The sequence below is a fragment of the Erpetoichthys calabaricus genome, chromosome 18 (assembly GCF_900747795.2).
Source record: "Erpetoichthys calabaricus chromosome 18, fErpCal1.3, whole genome shotgun sequence".
Taxonomy (NCBI): domain Eukaryota; kingdom Metazoa; phylum Chordata; class Cladistia; order Polypteriformes; family Polypteridae; genus Erpetoichthys; species Erpetoichthys calabaricus.
Window position 1 is genome coordinate 18073672 of NC_041411.2, and position 13472 is coordinate 18087143.

General features: G+C 40.6%; 2 protein-coding genes across 7 annotated transcripts in view; one reads left to right on the plus strand and one right to left on the minus strand.

Annotated features, from left to right (window-relative positions):
• Positions 1-978, plus strand: part of pisd (phosphatidylserine decarboxylase) — a 31775-nt gene extending 30797 nt beyond the window's left edge. For all 6 annotated transcript variants that reach the window (XM_028824498.2, XM_028824495.2, XM_051921585.1 and 3 more), the window contains one exon: positions 181-978. In XM_028824498.2, the coding sequence (XP_028680331.1) occupies positions 181-405 (225 nt within the window). In that variant the 3' untranslated portion in view covers positions 406-978. The remainder of the gene's footprint in view (positions 1-180) is intronic.
• Positions 979-1002: 24 nt separating this feature from the next.
• The window catches only part of sfi1 (SFI1 centrin binding protein), a 31025-nt gene continuing 18555 nt past the window's right edge, over positions 1003-13472 (minus strand). Inside the window, exons 21-33 of the mRNA XM_028824492.2 lie at positions 13354-13456; positions 12895-12991; positions 7411-7571; positions 7252-7326; positions 6955-7029; positions 6269-6445; positions 4249-4541; positions 3947-4039; positions 3525-3708; positions 3308-3425; positions 1936-2053; positions 1732-1828; positions 1003-1377 (exon numbers count right to left, since the gene is read on the minus strand). Coding sequence (XP_028680325.1) covers positions 1270-1377; positions 1732-1828; positions 1936-2053; positions 3308-3425; positions 3525-3708; positions 3947-4039; positions 4249-4541; positions 6269-6445; positions 6955-7029; positions 7252-7326; positions 7411-7571; positions 12895-12991; positions 13354-13456 — 1699 coding nt within the window. The 3' untranslated portion in view covers positions 1003-1269. The remainder of the gene's footprint in view (positions 1378-1731; positions 1829-1935; positions 2054-3307; positions 3426-3524; positions 3709-3946; positions 4040-4248; positions 4542-6268; positions 6446-6954; positions 7030-7251; positions 7327-7410; positions 7572-12894; positions 12992-13353; positions 13457-13472) is intronic.

Consider the following 13472-nt stretch of genomic DNA (forward strand, 5'->3'; position numbering starts at 1 on the left):
AATAGGCTGCATTTCTAATTCCGCTCCTGAACTCCGAGTAGATGGCTGCCAAGCAGCAGACCCCCTGTTTCTGCATTGACCTTGTGCCTGCCTGACATTTCTGTCTCGTTCCCACTGGTTTTGTTGGTAACCTGTTGAGGGCAGAGTGTTAAAATTTGATGCCTACCATGTTTCCTCTAGGATCTGCGCACAAACAGCCCTCGCTACTGCAAAGGTTCCTACAACGACTTCAGCTACATCTCCAGCACCAATAAAGAAGGGGTCTGCATGCGGAAGGGGGAGCACCTGGGCGAGTTCAACCTCGGCTCCACCATTGTCCTCGTCTTTGAGGCACCTAAAGACTTTACATTTAACCTTAAGGCGGGACAGAAGATCCGTTTCGGAGAGGCTCTTGGGACGATGTGAGCGGAGTGCTCAGATGGACATGTGTTTCTGACCACCACCAGCAGCACACCGAGAGGAGTGAGCGCCCAGAACACACAGATGCACTGTGGGGTGGGATTCGGGGGGGGGGGGGGGATGGCTTGTCACTACCATGTTACTGCAGATACTGTAAGCACCTTTAACAGCAGGATTTAGGGACCAGTCAATGCTGGCTTAAGTGGAACTCAGTTCCTACGGTGCAGTGCCAACCGTTTTTACAGCGCAATTGCATTGGGGCGTTGGGTTTTCCTTTTCATTTTTTGAATTAACAATAAAGATGCCTACAGTATAGTTGAGCTTTTGCCATCTTGATGTAACTCGGCACCGAGTCATACCTGGATGGATGACTGAACCTGGCCGGACTCCAGGCAGTGCTTTCTGACAGCGGGTTGTCCTGCACAGGGGGCAGGCTACTCGGAATAATGTAAGCTGAATAATTCTCATGGGGAAGGCCACTCTTAACACTGAATGAGCTAAACTGTATTTTTATATGTGAAAAAAAAAAGTCATTTAACACTGCATACATTTGAAATAATAAAAGTCCTTTACAGAAAACCTGAATGAGTACTTTTATTAGAATGGACATAACACACAGACCTCCTCAAACATCTGCATTGGTCAGCAGGCATTTCTGTGCCTTACAAGAGCTTGACAAATTTTTTAGGAAAACAAAGTAGGATGTCATCCGCCCTTCATCCCCCACCAGAAACCCAAAATATCCAGCATTCCTGGTAGGCTTCCGCACTGCCCTAAGCAAATGGTTTTGGTGTTGCCACCATGTATGGTCAAGTGCTGGTAAGAAGTGAAATGAGAACACTGGACTCACTGCACACCAGAGGTCTTCTCTCACACCTTCAGCACCATGTGGATTTCTCGCAGTCGTGTTGCATGGCGCTCAAGCTTGTGTTTTTCCTTTTGAAGTTTCTCTGCCAGGGCTGCTGCCTTTCTGTCCAGCTGTACACAAAACAGAACAATGTGGTAGGTAGTGAGCCAAGGGTGGACACTGTCACAGACCACATGACATGGTGTACAGAGTGGCTGAGAGGCACTGCAGCTGTTGGGTTTGGCCATTCCCAGCCACAGACTTTGTTTTTAAAACTGAAATTTACCAAGTAGCTTTAAAAAGTAACCTGTTCAATTGAGGTCAACTGTTAAAACACTACTTCTGTGTTTTTAATGGCTCTTATCAAACAAGGTCTACCTGGCATGACTAACCCAAGCTGCCTCAGGCCAGTAGGGGGCATCAACATGATCCAGACCACCGTAAAATGGAGGTGGCATTATGATCGGACCCCAAGAACCTCTCACCTCCATCAGCTCGTGCTGGTCTTGCATACAGTCCTTTGTGGTCCTGGAGTTCATTTCCAGCCAGCCCCTCAGCACCTTGGCTTGTCTGCGCCAGGCCCTGCATGGGATGATGATGTGTTACTGCTTGGTGAAGAGAAACAACCCCTGAAAGTGCTTCCCCAGCACAGTGACATTAGGGCAAGATGAGCACAGACGCTGGCTTACCGGAGGGTCTCCTTTTCATCATGGAAGCGGCGCAGGGTGAGGCAGATCTGCTCCAGCTCCTGCCGTAACTGCTGTTCCTCCACATCACTGCTGCAGTGCTTGACGTTGGGGTCCGGGGCTGCTGGTGACACTCTACTATCAGACAGCTCTGGAAATTCACATACTTGGCTACATTTTTATTAGTAAACCATCTGCATCCCAACTTTCAAAGATATTATGCTGTACATGAATGTTTGTGAAGCAGCACTAGGTGGCCTGTGTACCCACACTGCCTTGTGGGTCTTCAGCTCAGACCACTGGCACAAGTGGACTCTAATGTTCAGTTAACCCCTCAGACATTTTTAATAGCGCATAGCGTTACACATCCAGTGGAACATCGATGGGGCACAAGTGATGGAAATAAAGGTAACTGGCACACTCACAGGCCACGGCCTCATCGCCTTTGGGCTAGCGTGTCTGAGGGGACAAGGCACAGTCTGCCTGCACACCAACATGGGTGTACGATTGCACAACAGTGACATTACTAATGGTCGGGGTCGGTTCTAAGAAAGGAAGAACATTAACGAAGACGTACGAGGATGGAGGTGACTACAGAACTAGTAAAGTGCTGGATACACAAGAACAACAACCCCCTGCCCAATGGATCTTAAGGTAAGGATCGGCACATGGAAGACACAAAGTACCAAACACATGCAACAAAGCAACAAACCTGTGGGCTCCTTGCCCACCTCAAAAATACCCACAAGTCCTCACCCCCAACCACCATCTTTCACTCCAGACTCACCTCCTGACAGCAGACCGTCCTGTGGCTGGGTCTGCATTCACGCCAGGCTGCTATCTCACTGGCATCCCCTGACCAGTGGGTCAGGTGCCCTTAATGATGTCCTGGCATAGTGGAGGAGTCCCTGGACTTGTTCAATTGCCAAGCCACCTAACCTGTCAGTGCTGGAACTCCACAGTCTGCACAGGGATACACCAAGCAAGGCCCCTTGGGTTATCATTTACTACGAAAAGGTGCTATATTAAAATGGGGTTGGTCGACTGTTTCTCGAGGACCCAAGTTTTCAAGGCAATGCCCCCCAACTACAGTTCCATAAACAGTGTTTGAACACCCCTGGCTAAATGACCATTTTTCTTTGCTATTTTTTTCTTTAAAAGGTCAACAAAATATGCAATTCATTGTTGTTATAATTTACTTGATGAACTGAAAAAACAGAAAACAGTCAATTAATAAAGAGAGCAAATGTGGTAATTGCAAAAGTCTGTAGTAAGTTAGTGCAAATAATGCTATCACTGAACCAGCAGGAAGTGGACAGGAGTGCTCAATGCCCCAAATAAAACCAAGGCAGCCCTGCAGCACTCTCTCTAGTACCTGTGTGATCCAGACAGAAATCAGTACAGATGTCACTAGCAGAAGGCAACACCGATGTGCAGATTGAAAGCTGAACATCCAGAGGCTGCTTGCTGAAATCTTGGTGTGGGCTTGTGGGCTGTTTATATATTGAAAAGAAAAAAAAAAAAAAAAAAAAAAGTGCTTACAGGATCAATGGGGCATCAGCTCATGAGGACAAATGTCCACACATACTTACAGGCTTGAGTGTCATGAAGGACGATGGAGGCAGCAGTACATCTTCATCGGCTTTGGGGGTCTTCTGAGGCATAGCTTGTAATAGTGCAACTGGGTTAGTGGGAACCGGGCTGGTCCTCTGTGGTGGGCTTCTCAGTTCTGAGCTTTCCCAGTGGTCTGGTTGAGCTTTCAGTAGTGCACTGGGCCTGAAGCAGGAATGAAGGGATGGGGAAGTAGTTGAGTAGAAACAAGTGAGAAAGGACAGAGATGCAATGAAATAAAATGACGAATGGCACCCGTCTGTTTGAGCCACCCCATCAATAACCTGGATGTTTTTCCAAGTGTTTGATTAAGTTGCTTTCACCCTCTCCCACTATTCTAATGTTCTAATGTTCTACCCAATAGGCAGAATTGAAGGCTGGGGAAACACTGAGCTGGACATACCTGTCATGACCTGATGATGCATTTTCTGCCTTCAGTGAATGCAGAAGGAAGTTGGGTCTCCGTGGTTGCAGCCTGGCTGGTCTCAGAATGAGTCTGATAAACAGAATCCCCTGGTCAATTTTGGATGTTAGCCATTGATGTCACACAGCACATGAATTCTCAAAGGAAACCCAAGCCTGCCAACTCGATGCAATACAAGCGGCTGCTAAGTGCACCTACTTGGAAAAATCTGCAAAGAAGCAGTTTCTGCTGCAAGAGACCAAGAAGCCTCTGGTTAAAGTGTCACACATGTTAATACTCACTTGTTACTTTGGTCCTCAAGGCCCATGATGGCAGGGTGGTTCTCAGATTTTGTGGGGTGACCAAATGAATTTTGGTTCCTTTTGTTGTAGTCGAAAAGCAACCCAACCTCCACGCCACTCTTTGTGGACCTACAGTTGTCCCCGTCCCCATCCCTCTCCAAAGATGGAAGGTCAAAGGTCACAGTTTTCTTCGGGGTACAAGTGACTGTATAGACCTTTTCTCTGCGGTTGAATGTTCGCCATTTCCACTTCATTGCACAGCGGTGGACAATGCCATGTAGGCTAAAAGCACTCTGAGGTAGAGAAAACAAAAATATGACAGAAAATGAAATGGCAGCACTCATATTCTAGCTTGCTGATGCTTTGGGGGGTTAAAGACTACCATTAGGCAGAGGGTTTGGTATATAGTTTAATAAACAGAACGTTTTCAGCAGGCCTCCAGACTCAAAGGATTTAGAAAGTCATTGCAATACATCTTCAGCACATTTAATAATAATAATATTAAAAAAAAAAAAAAAAAAAAAAAAAAAAGATTAATAGGCCACGGATTTAACTGGCAGCTTAGCTTCAGACTGGCGTTCAGCATGCCAGCCTTCCTGCAGGTCACCCATGTGTATTTCAAATTGTGGCAGCACATGCACACTGCAATCATTCACTGCAGACACATTGTTCATAAGCTCCATTTTTGCTCCTAGATCTACCTAGTAGCCAGAATTCTAGAAAGGTTGCCTACACAGGCAGTCAAATGCATGGATACTGGAGGGTCAGCATTCTGATACTAAAGTCACTGTTACATGTACTGCACTGTAGGAATTCAGGGAGAAATCAGGATGACAAGAAAAAAAAAATGTCAAAAGTACAAAATCAGGTTTGGCAATATTTTGATACAGAAAGCAACACTGTTGTTGGGGGCAAAATTTATAATGTCAAACTTTCACACAACAGTTCAACCAACATAATGATGGATCGCATGAGACTGAAGATCCTGCAAAGCTAGTCAGCCCAAAGACAGATGAATACAAGGGAACTTCAGCAACTGTGTTCAGTACCCCAACTCAAAAATGCAATTCAATATAGGCAAAAAAAAATAATTAAGAAATGATCACAGAAATTTCGCCAAGAGTCATGTAGCTCATGAGTATAATGGAAGGTAAGGGCTTTAGAAAACTAATAAGTTATGTCACCTGGAAAATCCTTCATTAAGAGTATAGAACAGCAATACAAAGAAACTGCTACAGCCACACCAATGAAGCTCCAAACAACAATCAGGAGTCCGCAGTTAAGAGGGCTGCTGCTAGCCTCAGTTTCACTAGTCCAATATCAATGGTAAACATTCAGTTGGGCTTTTGTAGCTTTTTAAGACCCATTGTTTAATTTACTTTTCCAGGACTTAACATTTCAACAAGAATGAGACATTTGCTTTACCCATCTTGCATAATCTAAATTTAATACATCTGAAAAATCCTGATGCTCTTCCAAAAAGACTCAGCAGATTATTCGTTGTTGTAGGCCAAGTCACATTAGGAATACTAGACATTACCTTTCATTTAATTTTTTATTTAGATACAGAGCAGACAAGGCAGGGTGTATGGTACTGGTCTCTCTTATCACCTGATTTTTTTTTTTTTGTGTTAATGAATACCTATACTTTTACTGATACTTGGACATCAAAATTAGTTACAATGAACATCCCTACACAGCACCACAAAATGTTTCTTCAAAGCAGCATTACAGAAGAAATGTGTGCCCTTTCACCTCATAGCCATAGGCGACACAGAACAACAATACAAATCTAATTTTGTACAGCGCTCTTCATGGAGTGTGCTCTTGAATATCCAAGGGAGCAAGATGATGAGCCAAACCTTGAAGTGTCAGCACGTGGAGCATAGGAATTGAGAACAAAGCACACAGTTTTATGCCACAGCAGACAGAGGGTCATCTTTTACAATATTTTGTTAAGTGAATGCTGCTCTTTAACCACCAGCCCCTTCACATAACATTATTGTCCACATTTGCCTACCTTGACCTGCTGGTTTTCTGCCAGCTGTCTACGAAACTGAGCCATGGCGGCTGCATACTGTAACGCCCGTGTCACTCCCTCTTGGAGCAGCTGGCATCGATAGAAGTCGACTGCTTTGTTGACACGCATCTTTTTCTGCTTCCTCTCCAGAACATACTCAACCCATGCATCAAAAACCTGCAGGAGGAAAATAAAAGGGACAACTTATGTGTTTACTGCTCTAGAGTACTAAATATTTTCTATATTCCCAAAAGCCGGTTATCCTCTCTGGTTAAGGTCTGTAAATGATCAGGCACACTTTTATTGCCATTTTGATTCTTGAAAAGCCTTTCTGAATACTAGTTGAAATTCCTAATGCAATCGTTATAACCCACTTACTCTCAGATAACATGGCACTGTGGATCGGCTAGGGGACACAAACTGAAGCTGCCATAAGAGAGTTGCCCTGGCTGTAAACTTTTTTGTCCAAGTGAATCAAGACACTACACTGGTGTCTATATATCATGGATATGGGACTGGCATCACTTTCTCTCTGCTAACACTTGGCCTGTGCTATGCCAATATCGAGACTTCCCACAACTTTGCTAAATTAACTTCTTGCATAACATGTCCCAGCGATGCTGTCAGAGATATGCAAATGGGTACTGGGGAGCACAGCACCAAAGCAGATAACACATAGTACTTACCTTCCCTTGGAGGCTCAGTGACCAGTGCCATAATGCCACCACTGTTTGTTCTTTCTCAGTCTGCTCCTTCAATTGCTATAAATCGCATAAGAGATAGCATTAAACCTAAGATGCAATGAAGAAAGTGTGAATTAAAATAGCAGGCTGCATTATAGGGACAGGACCCAAGTCAGCTCTTCTGCAGGCAACTGTTAGGCCAGCTCTGTAATGAACACACTTGGCTGACTCATCACTGGACTCCCATCTTTACGGCAACCCTTAGTCCACTAAAGCAAAAACTACCCAATTCATACTCACTTGCATTTTCCAGCAAGCGAAGTAGTGACGATACAATCTATGAGCTTCAAACCACTCTCCCTGTCTGCGGAGCAGCTGAAGAGAGAAAGAACAGGGACTCAGACCTTAACAATTTGAAGTCTGAGGAATGCACCACAGCGTAGAGGTTTGTTTACACACCATTTTCCTTAGGCATGCAGCACGGTAAACTTTCCACACGGTGAAGCATTTGAGAAGAACATGTTGTCTGTGGTGGCATGTTGCCACGTCCGTTTGTGACCTGCAGGTGGCCTCTACTTGGCTCTTCTCTCTCCAGTAGATGAATAGGCAACGTAAACGAACTGCAACAAATAACAGCAAGACAATTTACGTAGGGCAGTGAACTGTAAAACACATGCACACCAAGAACACAACACAGATTGCCACACTATAGGGTTTGATGGATCGTTTCTCTATTTTAACCCCAACTGTTTTCATAACATAGTCCTCACACAAATTATTACTACAGATTATCCACTGTTTAGTATATTCCTGTTAGCCTTTCATGTACATTTAGAACTCCGAGTCTACCTGTAGTGAAGAGCACTATAGAGACTCAAATTGAACTGAATAACTGTTGTTGTAAGTGAGAGTTCTTGGTCACTGTAAAAACATTCTATTTTATATATTCAATTGTGTAACATTCAAAACACAAATTAAATTATAGCTAATGGGAGATTAAAAGCGATAGCTGGAATACTATAGTGTAACATATTGTTTGGCAGCATGGTAAGTTTTAAGAAATGTGCGCATTTAACTGAATTATGTATAACAAGTGAAAATCAATCATTTGACGACAAAAAAAAAAAAAAAAAAGATTTCAAATGGAAATCTTTTTCTGTAATGAACATCATATTACTTATGTGCTAAAAAATTCTTAAAAACAATGCACAACAATCTACAAATGAAGCTGCAAATAATCTTAACACAGGGGGTGAACAATGGATGCCATTTGGTTATTTTAGCCCATGATATGCTTAGTTATTCATATATGTACACATTTATTTATTTAAAGAATCTATTTTCTTCCCAGGACAGCAGCAATTGCCACAGGGAATATTGAACTCCTTGTAGCTATCAGTTTTACAAGTAACTCCCAGCAATGCAAACCCTTAATTCTGTGTGACCAGTGACTCCAAATACTATGGTTGCATCACTTCTGTCAATCTGCCTTCTGTTACATTATCTTCGAAGCCAACAGGCTACTATTGATCACTGGCTGAAATCCAGGACTTTGCAAACCCAGCACTATTGGATTTTAAGGTAGAATTGTTTTTGCACTTTTCAGTTTTACAAAACATTTTAAAAATGATTTAAATACCAAAGATGTACTAGAAAATTTGACTTCCAGTCAATCTGAGAAATCAATTATTGAATAGTAGCAGGCATAAATTAGCACAAAATGCTGGTCTATTGGTCCTATGATAGTTGGACTTTCAACTGCCCCACTAAAAGTGAATGGTAAGCACGTTTGATGTTTGTGTGTGTGTGGCCCATTACTGCTGATCCATTTCAGTGATTCTGTTACTGACAGACAATTCTGCAAAAAAATATTCCGATTATGACATTAAAGACTCTAAGCAATGCCATATTGTGAATGTCAGAATGGACTTGATAAAATTTCTATGGAATATATTAAAGTAGTAGAAATGGATGTGGAGTTTTCCAATCTTCTTAAGGTGACATCTGAAATCTGACAAGAAAGCATTATTTTCTGTATGTTTTATCAATTATATTTTAACCTGTTACCGTTATCAGAACTGCCTAAAGTTTTATCTGTATGCAGTTAAAGCACACACGAGATTCGCCAACACTCAGTGAAATGTGAACAGCAGCAGTTCAAATTCAGAAGTTCTGCTGGTACTTTGATCTCAAGGTAGGATTTCTGAACTTCTGGAGTTTTTAAAGGTTTTCAGTCTGTAGCTTTCAGAGGCAAAATTGATACTGGTGGCTCCTGTGCTGTGAAGCCAATAATTTCTTCTGCATTTTCTTTGTTTGACAGCATGTTTTCTTGTCACCAACTACGTGTGCTACAACATCCCTAAGTGGAGTATATTTGCTATACAGGCCAGTTAAGTTGTAATGTTGGAAGAGTTCTTGAGTTAAAGCAAATCTGGTAGCGTCCTATAAATCAGTTTAAATTGTAGCCATCAAATTAGCCATACTAATTTTTTTAAATTCTGCCTTATCGACACCATCTTCCAAGTGTACATTTCAGTCATACTACATTGTCAAATTTGTAAGCAGTGTTTCCATTGCATTTTCCAAACCAACAGCCAGATTTTATTCATTTGTACAATTGTTCTGAAAGGCTTGCCTTATATTAAGCACAAAAAAGTGGACACTGGGTTTGTTACAGACACTCCACTCATTTACTTGAGGCTTTTACTAATGGTTTTACCTTTTTATTTATTTATAATAATGAACTATACATATCCAAATGCAAAATTAGTTGAAAATGCCCATTCCTATTAAAGATTGAGCATCCTTACTCTGGAATTCCAAAATCCAAAACTAAAACCGCTTTCGTTCACTTACGATGCTAGTGTAGCATTCAATGTAAGGTTGAAAGAATTGGTGGCTATGTTTATGAAAATATGAATTGTAAATATGCATTCAAAGTAAACGATGTGTCACATGCCATAAAAAGGAGGTGTAAAGGAATGCCATTAATGAGAGAGTTGATAACAATTGACAAGAATAATTGAATGGATTAATAATAAGATTTAATAATAAGTATGATAACTGAATGATAAGCAAGTTGATAATGATGAGTCACAGGGAATGCAGATTCCTGGACTCAAAACACCAGAGTCAGTAAATGTGCCTAATGGCACCAGCAGATGCACAGATGAGGCTGCAGCATCCACCTTCTGATGGCACATCTAAACAAATAAAGTGAGTTAATATTACTGTCCAATTTAGATCTGCAAACATGTCATGCTGGAATATAGTCGCGGCGATTTATCAGACAGTATATACACAGAATTGTGATCTAATGTTATTGCCATACAATGAGAGTCAAATGACAAAGATATCATAGCAGACAAATAAGTGGAGTCAAGTAGCTGCAGTGGTGTGTGCGTGTTGTGTGTGCCCATCTGTTACTGTGCACATAACAACATACAAGTCGATCATTAAGCTTCAGTTAGCTTGTGATATGGAGAACCTGAATGAATAACAGCCATTCAGCTTTTTATTTTCTCAAAGTGTCATCTCTTGCTCAGTTTCTTTTACTCTCTCACTGAAACCTAGGCTCTTTAAAGTGCAGGGAGTGCAGGAATTGAAGGCGGCTGTTTTAGGATGGTGAAAATATATAAATATTCAAAATCCTAAAATATTCAGTCCTTCTGGTCGGAGGCATTTCAGATTAGGGATGCTCAACCTGTACTGACTACAGCACTCTGCAACACAGCTTAATATTTTAGCTGGCCAGTAAGTCGTTGTTCTTAGTTTACTTCACCTATTCCAATCACTGTCAATATGTGCAGAACTCCAATGACAGTACTTCCTCATTCTTGCCAGAAGGTACAGTAGATAAGGTGTCTATTGGAGTGACAGCCAGCATGTTTGTTTCTTTAGAGGTCTTATTTCTTTATATTAGAAGATGTCATTTGGAAAGTTAATATAGAGTAAAGTTAACTTACTGTTTTTATTGTCAAAAGCAAGTACAAGTAACTAATTTAACAATAAAAGGTCAGGTCAGGGCAGGTCATTAATTAATTACATTTATAGGGTGAAGTGGTGAATGAGGGAAAATGACTATAAATTTGAGAAAGTACAGAACTTCTGTTAGTGAGTGGAAATGGTAAAAGCTAGGAAAAACAAACCACTCTTAATCTGAAAAATGTTGGGGTGAACACCCATATTTCAGGTGACTTACTGACATTTATTGAATTGTCAGTCAACACCCTTTAATGCTTTTCTCCTGTTTTACATACTACACATCAAAAGTGTTTTTTAATATGCAAGATAGAAAATGCTAGTAGCTTCATTTATACAAAACATACCTGACTGTCTTATCAGGCTATTCAATTGCTCTCCTACTTAAGTAGAGTTTATTCTAAACATGACTCCAGTTGTTTAATTTTAAATTGTCTTTAAAATTGACTTGAGTACAATGTACTGAGAGATAGAACTACTGTACTTACCAATATTTAAATCCACGTTGAAGACTAATTAAGTGATGATATCATAATTATGTTAGAGCTGCTGACAAGGCTGTCCATGTTGCTTTTAATATATTAGACTTTAATGATTGTCTTTACATTCTTTTTCTCTTTTCTTGTGGCTGAAAATGGCTGCCCTTGGACGTTTGATATAGTTGTTTCCCCTTACACTGGAAAAAGAACTAGTCTGGGATGAACTGTCATCAGTAATGGATAAAACATCATAACCTTGCCATATAATGCCAAGGCTATCGGTGTCTTCGTATGCTTGACAGGACGCATTGAGACTAAATGATTAGTTGTGCTAATAGACATATTTTGCTATTAACCATTGCAATCTTGCTTTCATTATAATAATTAATATTTAGTTACGCTGATAACCTCCACCCATGCTACTAGGTTACAAAAGTGTTCACCAATGATTTAAAGTTGCTGCAACAGTTTTTTTCCCCCAACTTGATACCCAACTTTTAACAGTTTCCTTTGAACATCATGTCTGCCTGTTTTTACAGGTCTGCCTCTTCTTCTATTCTATATTGTGGTTTTAGAGTGTTATTAGCCTAACAGAAGTTGTGCATGGTTAAGTTTATAATGCACTCTATCACAATGTCACTTTTTTCTAAAATTTAGTTGTTGATAATACAGTAAGGTTTGCTATTGACTATTTTTTATTTATTTTTTTAAACACACCATTGGTGGAACATGCTAATTTTTTGCACTATTGCAGCTGCCACATTTCATCATCATAAACTGAAGTCATTGAGACAAGAGTGCTGTACAGACAGAGCTTTGAGTTTCAATGTAGTATCAGTTGCTGTCATTGGCCAAAATCAAGCATAAGTAACTGGAACACTGCTGACAATTTAGCATTTTCACAATTAACATCCATCTTGGCTAATCCCTCACTATTCTGCATGCTGTCAAGGTAGGTCTTCAATGGACTGACTGCTGAAATTCTGCCTTATCCTCATTTTGTCACTGGTCATACTCGGCCTGATTTTCAAGTTGTCATGTGTTTAAAGTGTGGTCTCATTTTAGCTAGTAATGCACTATCATCTTCAAAGTCCAAATACGTAAGGCAAGATTGGCTCCTTCAATAGAATAAGACACTCTGCAGATATGTATACATCTGCATAATTAAGTGGTTTGTTCTAGTGCTTTGGTATACGCTTTATTCTTAATTGTATCTGGAAATGTGGACAACTCTGGTAAAGGGAAGAGTTCCATTTAAAAATAAAACTGAATACAGTGTGTGTACTTATATTTATTTTCCCTGACTTTTCGGTATAAAGTTATGTTTATGCATTGTAATTGTACTTTTATATAGGTGATTGCACTTGTCAACCTCACTGCACCTGATAACATGGTGGTCACAAAAAAAAAAAAACCTACTTATGTGCCCCAAGTTTGACTCGTACTGTAACTACCATGTCTACTTATGACACTTTGTACCAACCTCTGGCCAAGCAGCATTGTGCCTCCTTCACAGATCCGGTTTTCTCCTGCTTCTTATAAATCTGCATAGACACAGTGTCTCTCCATGCTAGCAAAGTCTGGAATAAAGAGTGAAATTAGTAAAAAGTTGGCATAAGCCATTGTTCCCAAAATTTGACTATTTTAAAGCAAGGTGCCAAAATCTTGTGTATTTTAACTTGATAAAGAGGTCCTAATGTAATTTTTTTGTATACTAACAACAGACACAATTCCCTGCTGATTCTGGCACCATTCACATGCACACTTCAGTGTAACATTTACCACAAAAAAGAGACTATAAATATCATCAAGGATACTACAAATGCAGGGAAATCTTTATCATGTTGATAATATAGCCTACACAACTGAGCCATTGTGCTCCAGCATGTTTAAGGTATTTTGTTTAAGAAAAGACCTTCAGAGAATCAGGGATGGTGCCTACTTTAAGAAGAAGCGATCGACGCCAGTTATGCTCTGCTCTTGAGAGTTGACGCCTTTCTTTCAAAAGGCTGGTGATATTGTTTCTCCACATATGAAAAGAAATCCTATTAAAAAACGAAA